The sequence below is a fragment of the Pleurodeles waltl genome, chromosome 5 (assembly GCF_031143425.1).
Source record: "Pleurodeles waltl isolate 20211129_DDA chromosome 5, aPleWal1.hap1.20221129, whole genome shotgun sequence".
NCBI lineage: Eukaryota > Metazoa > Chordata > Amphibia > Caudata > Salamandridae > Pleurodeles > Pleurodeles waltl.
The window spans coordinates 35,356,415-35,369,523 of NC_090444.1; the positions used below are offsets into that span (position 1 = coordinate 35,356,415).

The 13,109-nt window shown below is 47.1% G+C and overlaps 1 protein-coding gene across 1 annotated transcript in view; it reads right to left on the reverse strand.

Annotated features, from left to right (window-relative positions):
* Positions 1–10,645: 10,645 nt before the first annotated feature.
* The window catches only part of LOC138295314 (protein LEG1 homolog), a 96,070-nt gene continuing 93,606 nt past the window's right edge, over positions 10,646–13,109 (reverse strand). The window contains exon 6 of the mRNA XM_069233533.1: positions 10,646–11,033. Coding sequence (XP_069089634.1) covers positions 10,864–11,033 — 170 coding nt within the window. The 3' untranslated portion in view covers positions 10,646–10,863. The remainder of the gene's footprint in view (positions 11,034–13,109) is intronic.

Consider the following 13,109-nt stretch of genomic DNA (forward strand, 5'->3'; position numbering starts at 1 on the left):
TGCGCACAATGCATTTGGCATGACTGCATGGAGTGCTGTGTGTGAGGGCCTCGTGTGTGCGGGGGTTGGGGTAAGGGACCTGGACAGTGTGCTGCATGTATGGTGGGCAATGTCTGTGCATAAGGGGATGTGAGGGCTATGGTGGGCCATGTGTGTAACAGGCAGGACGGTCTGACTGATACCTTTTCCTATGTGTATTTCTCTGCAGGTCAGCCCCCATCAAAAAAAGGGTATGTGGCATGCCATCGCCAAGTACGTGTGGATCCTGGGGGTCTATGGCAGGCGGAGCACCCACTGTTACAAACGGTGGGAGGACCTGAGACGCTTGGCACGGAAGATGGCAGAGGCCCAGCTGGGGTTGGTCTCCCAACGAGGAAGGGGTGCCTGTTGAACCCTGACCCCGCTGATGGCCCACATACCCCACGGATGGCAGTGGCCTATCCGGAGCTAGGTGGGCGCTTGGGGGCATCACAGCAGCCAGTGGGGGGGAGTACAGTGCCCCAATATACTACTTGCGCGTGGTGGGGTGGCATACAGGAAAGGGATTGTGGACCTGTGGATGCCCCTAGGCCAGGCCAGCCAGTGCAAGGTAGGGCACATGTTGGGCAGGGTCAGATGTCAACCTCCTCCAGTACTGGGCAGGAGTCTCTGGGTCTCAAGTATGCTGCAATTAGGTATCCCTGTCCATGGCCTGGTGACTAGCATTGTGACTGGTAGTGCATTGTCTAGTGTGTAGGGCTGTTCCCTGTGTGTGAGTGTGCTGTGTACGCCAATGGTGGTGTTGTTGCCGCCATTGACCAAGGGTATCCTTTGTCTCGTCCCCCCCTTTTTGTTTTTTCACCCTGTCCGTATGTGCATTAGCATCATCAGACGGAGGAGCAGAGGCACCAGCGATCGGGAGAGCTGCATCCCACAGGGCCCATGAGGCCAAATCCACTGACAGAGAGGGTACCAGTGGGACGGAGGGTGAGTGGAGCACCACAACAGAGACTTGGGGGGACGGTTCTGACAGTGATACCTCCTCCGATGGAAGCTCCCTGGTGGTGGCGGACACCTCTGTGCCCACCCCAACTACAGGTACAGCTGCCATCACCCGTACCAACACTGCCCTCCAGCAGCCCCCCAGGGTATTCCCCGTGCCCTCTCACCCAGGAGGGTGGGCATCTCCTTCGCCCCAGGCACCTCAGGCCCTTCCCCAGTTAGCCCTGCTGCCCTGATTGAGGAGGCTATTGACCTCCTGTGATCCATCTCTGTTGGGCGGTCAACCATTGGTATTCCATCCAGGGGCTGGCAGCCCATTTGCAACAAACAAATGCATTCCTGGAGGGCATTCACTCTGACATAGCAGCCCAACAGAGATCAATCCAGGCTCTGGCCTCCTCCCTGATGGCAGCTATTGTCCCTTTCTCTAGCCTCCCCCATCCAACTCTGCGGGGGAGGGTAGCTGATACTAAGGATAAGCTACCTGATGGTCATGTAGTCCAGACATCGGGCCAGCAACAAGTAGATGTGCACGTTTTTGGTAACATCTTGGCTGATGAAGCGGCCAAATCGATAGTAGCTATGGCTTCTGTTGCTGCAGTGACTCGTTCCCACTCAAGATTGGATAATGAAATTCTGACTGCTGTGAATGCTTTCGCTGAAGACAAGCCTCTCCCAGAAGCATACCCTACTAAATATTCATACCATATCAGTGCACAGAATGTTGTCTTTGCGACAATGAGGGGAAAAAATGGGAGGAAAAAGTGTTTTTTTGGTCAAATTTTGAGGTTTGCAAAGGATTCTGGGTAACAGAACCTGGTCAGAGCCCCACAAGTCACCCCATCTTGTATTCCCCTAGGTGTCTAGTTTTATAAATGTGCTGGCTTGCTAGGTTTCCCCAGGTGCCGGCTGAGCTAGAGGCCAAAATCCACAGGTAGGCACTTTGCAAAAAACACCTCTGTTTTCTGTGAAAAAATGTGATGTGTCCATGTTGGGTTTTGGGCCATTTCCTTTTGTGGGCGCTAGGCCTACCCACACATGTGAGGTACCATTTTTATTGGGAGACTTAGGGGAACGCTGGGTGGAAGGAATTTGTGGCTCCTCTCAGATTCCAGAACTTTCGGTCACCGAATGAGAGGAAAAAGTGTTTTTTGGGTCAAATTTTGAGATTTGCAAAGGATTCTGGGTAACAGAACCTGGTCAGAGCCCCACAAGTCACCCCATCTTGTATTCCCCTAGGTGTCTAGTTTTAAAAAATGAGCTGGTTTGCTAGGTTTACCCAGGTGCCGGCTGAGCTAGAGGCCAAAATCCACAGGTAGGCACTTTTCAAAAAAGACCTCTGTTTTCTGTGAAAAAATGTCATGTGTCCACATTGTGTTTTGAGCCATTTCCTTTCGTGGGCGCTAGGCCTACCCACACCAGTGAGGTACCATTTTGATCGGGAGACTTGGGGGAACGCTGGGTGGAAGGACATTTGTGGCTCCTCTCAGATTCCAGAACTTTCTGTCACCGAAATGAGAGGAAAAAGTGTTTTTTTGGTCAAATTTTGAGGTTTGCAAAGGATTCTGGGTAACAGAACCTCGTCAGAGCCCCACAAGTCACCCCATCTTGGATTCCCCAGGGTGTCTAGTTTAAAAAAATGTGCTGGCTTGCTAGGTTTCCCCAGGTGCCGGCTGAGCTAGAGGCCAAAATCCACAGGTAGGCACTTTGCAAAAAACACCTCTGTTTTCTGTGGAAAAATGTGATGTGTCCATGTTGTGTTTTGGGCCATTTCCTTTTGTGGGCGGTAGGCCTACCCACACATGTGAGGTACCATTTTTATCGGGAGACTTTGGGGAACGCTGGGTGGAAGGAATTTGTGGCTCCTCTCAGATTCCAGAACTTTCTGTCACCGAAATGAGAGGAAAAAGTGTTTTTGGGGTAAAATTTTGAGGTTTGCAAAGGATTCTGGGTAACAGAACCTGGTCAGAGCCCCACAAGTCACCCCATCTTGTATTCCCCTAGGTGTCTAGTTTTAAAAAATGAGCTGGTTTGCTAGGTTTTCCCAGGTGCCGGCTGAGCTAGAGGCCAAAATCCACAGGTAGGCACTTTGCAAAAAAGACCTCTGTTTTCTGTGAAAAAATGTGATGTGTCCACGTTGTGTTTTGAGCCATTTCCTTTCGTGGGCACTAGGCCTACCTACACAAGTGAGCTACCATTTTGTTTGGGAGACTTGGGGAAACACAGAACAGCAAAACAAGTGTTATTGCCCCTGTCTTTCTCTACATTTTTTCCTTCCAAATGTAAGGCAGTGTGTAAAAAAGTAGTCTATTTGAGAAATGCCCTGTAATTCACATGCTAGTATGGGCACCCTGGAATTCAGAGATGTGCATATAACCACTGCTTCTCAACACCTTATCTTGTGGCCATTTTGGAAGTACAAAGGTTTTCTTGATACCTATTTTTCACTTTTTATATTTCAGCAATTGAGTTGCTGTACTGTATACCAGGTATAGAATAAAAACCCATTGCAAGGTGCAGCTCTTTTATTGGCTCTGGGTGCCTAGAGTTCTTGATGAACCTACAAGCCCTATATTTCCCCGCAACCAGAAGAATCCAGCTGACATAACGGTATATTGCTTTAAAAAATCTGACATTGCAGCAAAAAGTTACAGAGTAAAACGTGGAGAAAAATGGCTGTTATTTTTACCTCAATTTCAATATTTTTTATTTCAGCTGTTATTTTCTGTAGGAAACACTTGTAGGATGTACACAAATGACCCCTTGCTGAATTCAGAATATTGTCTACTTTTCAGAAATGTTTAGCTTTCTGGGATCCAGCATTGGTTTCTCACCCATTTTGGTCAGTAACTGGAAGGAGGCTGAAAGCACGAAAAATAGTAAAAATGGGGTATGTCCCATTAAAATGTCAAAATTGTATTGAAATATTGGGTTTTCCAATTCAAGTCGGCCTGTTCCTGAAAGCTGGGAAGATGGTGATCTTGCCACCGCAAACCCTTTGTTGATGGCATTTTCAGGGAAAAAACACGAGCTGCCTTCTGCAGCCCTTTTTTCCCAATGTTTTGAAATAAACAACATTTTCACTGTATTTTGGCTAATTTCATGGTCTTCTTCAGGGGAACCCACAAAGTCGGGGTACCTCTAGAATCCCTAGGATGTCGGAAAAAAAGGACACAAATTTGGCATGGGTAGCTCATGTGAACAAAAAGTTATGAGTGCCTAAGCGCGAAGTGCCCCAAATAGCCAAAAAAAGGCTCGGCACAGGAGGGGGAAAAGGCCTGGCAGCGAAGGGAAGATATGTATTTGCCACCAGTCGTCTTGCAGTTGCAGCTTGCGTATTCAAAGCAGTGCACATACTTAAACTGATGCATTTCAACTGTAGCTTTTAGGCAGCAATAAAGAAGTCAAGTAAGTCTTGTGATTATGTTTCTGCTACAAAAGGATCAGACTTTTCTCTAGTGGCAGTTTTAGTGCCATGAAGAAGCGCAGAAGGTTTATATGACTTCTGCAAAGAGCAAATCTCTTTTATGTAAATAGCTGAGTATGTTAGTAAAGTCAGCCACTACCTGCGCTATAATACAAATAAAATGTATGTGCGGGGTGGGGGGTGGAAATGGATAGATGAAGAGCACGTTTGCTGGGTGATAATGAGGGAATCCGAGGAGGAGGACATGGGAGTGGGAGCACCAATAATGATTGTTGGACTGGGCGCAGGAGGTGCTGATGACAGTGACGAATGGTATGAGACAAGGTGTTTGAGTGTCTTGAAAGAACGTGCTGATTGAGGGAAGAAGCGCAGGAAAGGTGGCCTCTACTGTTGCACGTATCACACACACACACCAGCAGTTTTGTGACTGTCTATGTAGGCTAGTGTTTTAGAGCAACAGTTTAGCCAATAGCAGAGATGGTATCTTGATGGATGACTGCTGCTGACGTCACTCTGGTTATAGAGGATAGCTCTGACATAGGATCAGAGACTGAGACAGCAGATACTGAGAGAGCATCTGAGGGATAGGACAATGGCACAGACTCTGGGAGTGATTTTTCAGTTGGAGGAGTCCCATTGGATAACTCCTTCCAGTAAATTGTGAGGGAGGTGATGAGGAAAGTCCTGTTGTCCCTTCACAAGCACAGTCTGTGCAACAGGGCAATAGTGGGTTAGCCCAACCCAGAGAGCAGGTGAATGCGGGGGCAAGCACAGAGAGGGTGCTCTCTTGGGAGCTCCCCAATTTAGTTCTGCCCCGAATTCCACTGCCCAAATTGTATTGTGGAGACATCGAAATTATCTATCATAAAACAAACTGGTTTTGTAAGGCAGGCACCTGTGTTTTTGGTCCTGGGTTCGGCGGCTATATAGGGAAACATACTAAACCCAAACATTTCTAAAAACTAGACATCCGGGGGAGTCCACAGAGGTGTGTCTTGTGTGGATTCCCCAAAGTTTTCTTACCCAGAATACCATGCAAAGCTGAAATGTTGAATAAAAACTCTATTTTTCTTGCATTTCTGTCACACAAACTACAGGAATATGCTGCGATCCACAAAATTCCTACCACCGAATGATTCCTCACCTGTCCTGATAAAAATACTACCCCACTTGAGTGCCTATGCCAAGTGCCTGCGTAAGGAATGGATCACCCCAGTGTCAACAGTTGCCTCATGTAATGACCGTTGTGTGATCTGTTCCTGTTGCAGGCACTAGGCCTACCCACAAGAGTGAGGTACCATTTTTATCGGGAGACTTGGGGAATGCTGGGTGGAAGGACATTTGTGGCTCCTCTCAGATTCCAGAACTTTCTATCACCGACATGTGAGGAAAAAGTGTTTTTTTAATCCAAATATTGAGGTTAGCAAAGGATTCTGGGTAACAGAACCTGATCAGAGTCCCACAAGTTACCCCTTCTTGGATTCCCCTAGGTATCTAGTTTTCAAAACTGTGCAGGTTTGCTAGGTTTCCTTAGGTGCCAGCTGAGCTAGAGGCCAAAATCCACAGGTAGGCCCTTTGCAAAAAACAGCTGTTTTCTTTGTGAAAATGTGATGTGTCCATGTTGATTTTTGGGGCATTTCCTGTCGCGGGCACAAGGCATACCCATACAAGTGAGGTATCATTTATATCAGGAGGCTTGGGGGAACGCTGGGTGGAAGGAAATTTGTGGCTCCTCTCAGATTCCAGAACTTTCTGTCACAGAAATTTGAGGAAAAAGTGTTTTTTTGGCCACATTTTGAGGTTTGCAAAGGATTCTGGGTAACAGAACCTGATCAGAGCCCCACAAGTCACCCCATCTTGGATTACCCTAGGTGTCTAGTTTTCAAAATTGTGCAGGTTTGCTAGGTATCCCTAGGTGCCAGCTGAGCTAGAGGCCAAAATCCACAGGTAGGCCCTTTGCAAAAAACAGCTGTTTTCTTTGTGAAAATGTGATATGTCCACGTTCTGTTTTGGGGCATTTCCTGTCATGGGCACTAGGCCTACCCACACAAGTGAGGTATCATTTTTATCGGGAGGCTTGGGGAAACGCTGGGTGGAAGGAAATTTGTGTCTCCTTTCAGATTCCAGAACTTTCTGTCACCTAAATGTGAGGAAAAAAATGTTTTATTGGCCACATTTTGAGGTTTGCAAAGGATTCTGGGTAACAGAACCTGATCAGAGCACCACAAGTCAGCCCATCCTGGATTCCCCTAGGTGTCTAGTTTTCAAAAATGTGCAGGTTTGGTAGGTTTCCCTAGGTGCAGGCTAAACTAGAGACCAAATTCCACAGCTAGGCACTTTGCTAAAAACACATCAGATTTCAATGTAAAAATGTGATGACTCCATATTGCCTTTCCTGTCGCGAGCATTAGGCCTACCCATGCAAGTGAGGTACCATTTTTATAGGGAGACTTGGGGGAACACAGAATAGCACAACAGGTGTTATTGCCCCTTGTCTTTCTCTACATTTTTTCCTTCCAAATGTAAGACAGTGTGTAAAAAAGACATCTATTTGAGAAATGGCCTGTAATTCACATGCTAGTATGGGCACCCCGGAATTCAGAGATGGGCAAATAACCACTGCTGCTCAATACCTTATCTTATGTCCATTTTGGAAATACAAACGTTTTCTTGATACCTATTTTTCACTCTTTATATTTCAGCAAATGAATTGCTGTATACCCGGTATAGAATGAAAACCCATTGCAAGGTGCAGCTCATTTATTGGCTCTGGGTACCTAGGGATCTTGGTGAACCTACAAGCTCTATATATCCCTGCAACCAGAAGAGACCAGTGCATGTAACGGTATATTGCTTTAAAAAATCTGACATTGCAGGAAATAGTTACAGTGTGAAAACGCTGAGAAAAATTGCTGTTTTTTTTCAGCTCAATTTCAATATTTTTTTTTCGTGCTGTTATTTTCTGTAGGAAAATCTTGTAGGATCTACACAATGACCCCTTGCTGAATTCAGAATTTGTCTACTTTTCAGAAACACTTAGCTTTCTGAGATCCAGTGTTGGTTTCACACCCATTCCTGTCACTAACTGAAAGGAGGATGAAAGCACCAAAAATAGTAAAAATGAAGTATGTCCAGTAAAATGCCAAAATTGTGTTGAAAAATGTGGTTTTCTGATTCAACTCTGCCTGTTCCTGAAAGCTGGAATATGGTGATTTTAGCACCGCAAATCCTTTGTTGATGTCATTTACAGGGTAAAAACCACAAGCCTTCTTCGGCAGCCCTTTTTCCCCATTTTTTTGAAAAAAAACATGTTTTAGGTGTATTTTGGCTAATTTCCTGGCCACCTCCTGGGGAACCCAGAAACTCTGAGTACCTTTAGAATCCTAGGATGTTGGAAAAAAAGGATGCAAATTTGTTGTGGATAGCTTATGTGGCCAAAAAGTTATGAAGGCCTTAGCGCAAACTACCCCAAATTGCCAAAAAAGGGCTCAGACCTGGAGGGGGGGAAAGGCCCAGCAGCTAAGAGGTTAAAGGGTGCAATTCCGTTGTTTCATCAAGCCCTGAGTCATTGTGGGGCAATAATAAAAGCATGCTGGAAACTAAGAGCCTCCACTGCTGAAACAATGGCTGCTTTACGTTGGATGGAAATGGGGCTGCAACAGACGACAGAACCTGTTGGCTATCCGTACTAAGGGCCTATTACAAATGTGACGGATATCCTGTCCTCCGTGTTATGATCTCCAGTGAATATAATGGGATCATAATACGGTGGATGGGATATCAGCCACATTTGTGATGGAGGAAACTCCTCCGTCAAGGTCGTAATAAGGCCATAGACAAGCTCTGACCACCATGAATCTACATAAAGTATGGGACACCAATATTGCCTTTCTTTTGTTAAAAAAATATCAATAAGACCTTTAAATGTATTCTTTGACATTAGACAAAGCAGACATGGCAAGACAATCCTTCATTCATATCTTTCATGGTGCCCCCAGCCGTATCTAACGACCCATCTTGCAGGCACTATCCAGCACTCCTTTCTTCAAATGCATATGAGAGTTTTTCTGTCCAAGGATCTGGTTCCATTGTGGAAGCAAACTTGGCCAGACCCTTTCTGTCGCCTATGTGGTTTGCTGAAATGAAGTGTCTTAAATTTTTGGTGAATTTGCCCGGTGGTCACACAAGTGAGAAAGAAATTATGGGCCTCATCACAACTTTGGTGGTCTTTGTGAAATACTGCCGAATCTGCGGGCACCAGTATACCGCCAGTATACCACCAGTGGTAGCGGGATATCTGGCTCCTTATTTCAACTTTTCCGCTGGGCCAACAGACGGAAACAGTGTTACCGTCCGCTGGCCCAGTGGAAAAATCACATTACCATTGCAGCCGTCTCATAATAGAGCCGGCGGCAATGTTGATGTACTGCGGGTGCAGTAGCACCCGTCGCGCATTTCACTGCCAGAAATTCGGGCAGTGAAATGCGTAATGGGGCTGTGCCTGGGGGCCCCTGCACTGCCTATGCCAAGTGCATGGGCAGTGCAGGGGCCCCCAGGGGCACCCCGAGTCCCCTTTACCGCCAGCCTTTCCATGGGGGTGTTTACCGCCGTGGCCAGGAAGCACCGCTGCCCTGGGGATTATGACCGCCAGGCGGAAACCTGGTGGTATGTTGGAGGGGCCGGCGGTATGGCCGTGGCTATTGCGCCACGGTCATAATAGCTGGTGGAACACTGCCAGTTTGTTAGCGGTGTTACCGCCAGCTTACCGCCGGCCGCCAGAGTCATAATGAGGCCCTATGTCCTTCATTGAAAACTTTACAAATTAGATCATGTCGCACAGCTGTGATGGTGCTCTTAAATGGGCACAACATACACTTAGGGGCTCATTCCAACCCTGGCGGTCTATGACCGCCAGGGTGGAGGCCGGCTGAAGCACCGCCAACAGGCTGGCGGTGCTTCATTCCGTATTCCGACCGCGGCTATGAAGCCGCGGTCGCGCCCAGCCGGGTCCGGCGGTTTACCGCCGGATTTCCCCCGGCTGGGGGAATCCTCCATGGCAGTGCTGATTCCGACCCCCTTCCCGCCATCCTGTTTCTGGCGGTTTTCACTGCCAGAACCAGGCTGGCGGGAATGGGTGTCGTGGGGCCCCTGGGGGCCCCTGCACTGCCCATGCCACGGGCAGTGCAGGGGCCTCCTAACAGGGCCCCAGCATGATTTTCACTGTCTGCTTTGCAGACAGTGAAAATCACGACGGGTGCCACTGCACCCGTCGCCCCCCTGCAACTCCGCCGGCTCCATTCGGAGCCGGCTTCCTCGTTGCAGGGGCTTTCCCGCTGGGCCGCGGGCGCCCTTTTGGCAGTCGCCCGCCGGCCCAGCGGAGCGGCCAAATGGCGGTTCCCGCCCGGCGGGCGGCACCGGCCGGCCGCCGTATTCGGAATTAGGCCCTTAGTGGCCAGAGTTATAAAAAATGTATTGCTCATTCAATCAGCAGAGAATTAGGAGGGTTTTAATGTTTTTTATCATTTTATTTCTTAAACTGAAGAGGGGTAACTCCAGTATGAACTATTCCGTTCCTTATTAATGAGCCAACATTGGGTGTTCTGCTAAGTGTACTCCTCTCGGGTGTCTGACGCATAGACTGAGAGCCTTCTGAAATTGCACTGGATAACTCCAGCTGATTTTGCTTTTCTTGGCACCTTAGTGGCTGGCTAGCTCCGTTCACCTTATTGTCAATGTTTTATCTGGCAATTCTAAACTAGCAATATCCCCTCCAGGCATACTAGTATGAAAGCACAACCTTGTGTCAGTGGTTTCTGGCTTAATCTTATTCATTTTAGTGTAGCAAACTGGAGTGCCCTATATGCGTGTGATATGATGGCCATGGCACAAGGTGGATGAGGTGAGCCATGTGGGTGTCCATAGGGGTCCTCGCTCAGCCCTACGTTGTTTAATCTTTAAGTGGCACCACTGGCTAGACTGGTGTGTTCATTCTGTCCTCTATACACGTTTGGGCACAATTTGCATTTAGCATTTGGATGGTAAAAGGAGGGATATATTCAACAAACACCCTTCAATACTAGGCAGGATACCTGGCTGGTCACACCACTTTTTAATGCAAATGAGACTCAGCATAAAAGACCATTGGTTCGAAGAAAAGTAGCAATAGAAGAATCTGAAATGACAGGAAAATTCCAGATCTGTGAAGAAAGCAACACTCATCACTTAACCAGAATGAAGTAGATTTAGTCACACAACTTTATTTCAGTATTACAAACATTTTAGATCGTAATAGAATGCTTATTTATTTCAACGTAAAATAATTTGCACAAGGCAAGCATAATCTCACAAGGGCACTTAATAGAAATCATCATAGATAGTAAGCAGATGCTTATGATTAATAGACAGCATTCTGATCTCTTTTGTTTTTCTCCCGCTGTGAAGTATAAACTTTAGTTTTATGGGCCAGTGGTGCATTCATTAGTCCCATTATGGGGTTCCAACAATTCAAGTAATTCGGGCAGAGTATAAATTTTGCCTCCAAACATGCTTTCAAGAGTTGCTTGACAAATCTGGCGGCCTTCGGGTGAACACATAGCCTGTTTCCAAAGGTCCAGTAGAGATCCTCCTGGAGGGTAGGGAGATGACAAGAACACCATTACAATCGTAAGTAAACATATATGCCTAAGTATAGCAAAAGATTTATTTGACGTCTAATAAACACAGTGTAAAGTTGCATTTTACACATGTGTAATTTACTGATCATTTATAAAATCACAAGACCTGCACTGGTGTGCAATTTACAGGTACATAATACATCAGTTAATGCTGAAATTAAACCATGTACTGTTTCATCTCCTTTACATTTGTGGAAGGTCCCTGGGATTCATAAGCGGAATGATCATCAAAACCCAGTGCAAATGTGAGGCTCACCCCATAGTTTTAATCTATTGAGTATTCACAAAGTTTTCAGAATAACAATGTTAGAATGTGATTTGATATCAGTAAATGAACTTCTTGCTCAACCCTTGGTAGCTGGCAACGAGCAGGCAGGCTTTACGTAGGAGACAGGTCTGTAAAGTATTTAAAAATCAATACATTCAAACAAGTAAGACAAAACACAAAATAAAAAAACAACACTAATTTATAACAATAGGAAATATTGTGGCCCATATTTATACTTTTTGACGCAAAACTGCGCTAACGCAGTTTTGCGTCAAAAAAATTAGCGCCAGCTAACGCCATTCTGAAGCGCCATGCGGGCGCCGTATTTATTGAATGACGTTAGCCGGCGTTAGCCGCCGGCGCCGTCTGGTGTGCGTTAAAAAAAACGACGTACACCAGGCAACGCCGGCGTAGGGGAAAATGAACCTTGGGCGTCAAGAAATGGGGCAAGTCAGGTTGAGGCAATTTTTGCGCCTCAACCCGATTTGCGCCATTTTTTTTTCACTCCCAACCCCCATAGAAATGACTCCTGTCTTAGCAAAGACAGGAGTCATGCCCCCTTGCCCAATGGCCATGCCCAGGGGACTTCTGTCCCCTGGGCATGGTCATTGGGCATAGTGGCATGTAGGGGGGCACAAATCAGGCCCCCCTATGCCACAAAAAAAAATAAAAAAAATACTTACCTGAACTTACCTTAATGTCCCTGGGATGGGTCCCTCCAGCCTTGGGTGTCCTCCTGGGGTGGGCAAGGATGACAGGGGGGGTCCCTGGGGGCATGGGAGGGCACCTCTGGGCTCCTTCAGAGCCCACAGGTCCCTTAACGCCTGCCTTTTGCAGGTGCTAAAAAACGGCGCAAAAGCGGCCGTACGTAATTTTTTTTGACCCGCCCACTCCCGGGCGTGATTTTTGCCCGGGAGTATAAATCCGACGCACATGCCTCGGAGTCGATTTTTTAGACGTGAACGCCTACCTTGCATCTCATTAATGCAAAGTAGGTGTTCACGCAAAAAAATGACGCTAACTCCATGGACTTTGGCGCTAGACGCGTCTAACGCCAAAGTATAAATATGGAGTTAGTTTTGCGTCGAAATTGCGTCCAAAAAAACGACACAATTCCGGCGCAAACGGAGTATAAATATGCCCCTGTATGTTTAAGATGACACTAAATGACAAACATCCATTGTGCGGAACCAGAGATATGAATTTTTAAAGATTAAGGGCCTGATTACGAGGCTGGTGGTCTGAAGACCGCCAGTCTCGCTATGGGGTCGGACCACATCGGCTCTTGGGGTCCAAACATCACATTATGAGGTTGGCAGGCAGATCCACCAACCTACTGCTGTCCCTGTCAGGATCAGTGATCCCGGTGGGCTGACGGTGGTCCTGGCTGTAATCAGCCGGGGCAGTGCTGAACTCAACGCTGCCCTGCTGATTACAACCTTGTTCTCTGCCAGCCTTTTCATGGCAGTTCAAACACCATAAAAAGGCTGGCGGAGAACAATGCAGGGGCCTCTCCTGCCCAGCACCCTTGAAATGTGCACTGTCTGCTGTGCAGACAGTGTGCATTTCAAGGGTGCTGGTGCACACTGCGTGCATCAGCATTGCCGCTGGCTCTATTATGAGCCAGGAACAATGCTGCTGTACCTTTCCCACTAGGCTGACAGGCAAGAACCTTGGTTCCCACCTGTCAGCCCAGCAGAATAGTTGTAATAGGGATAGAGGGGATACCACCACCTCCATGGCGTTCTCCTCTCCACAG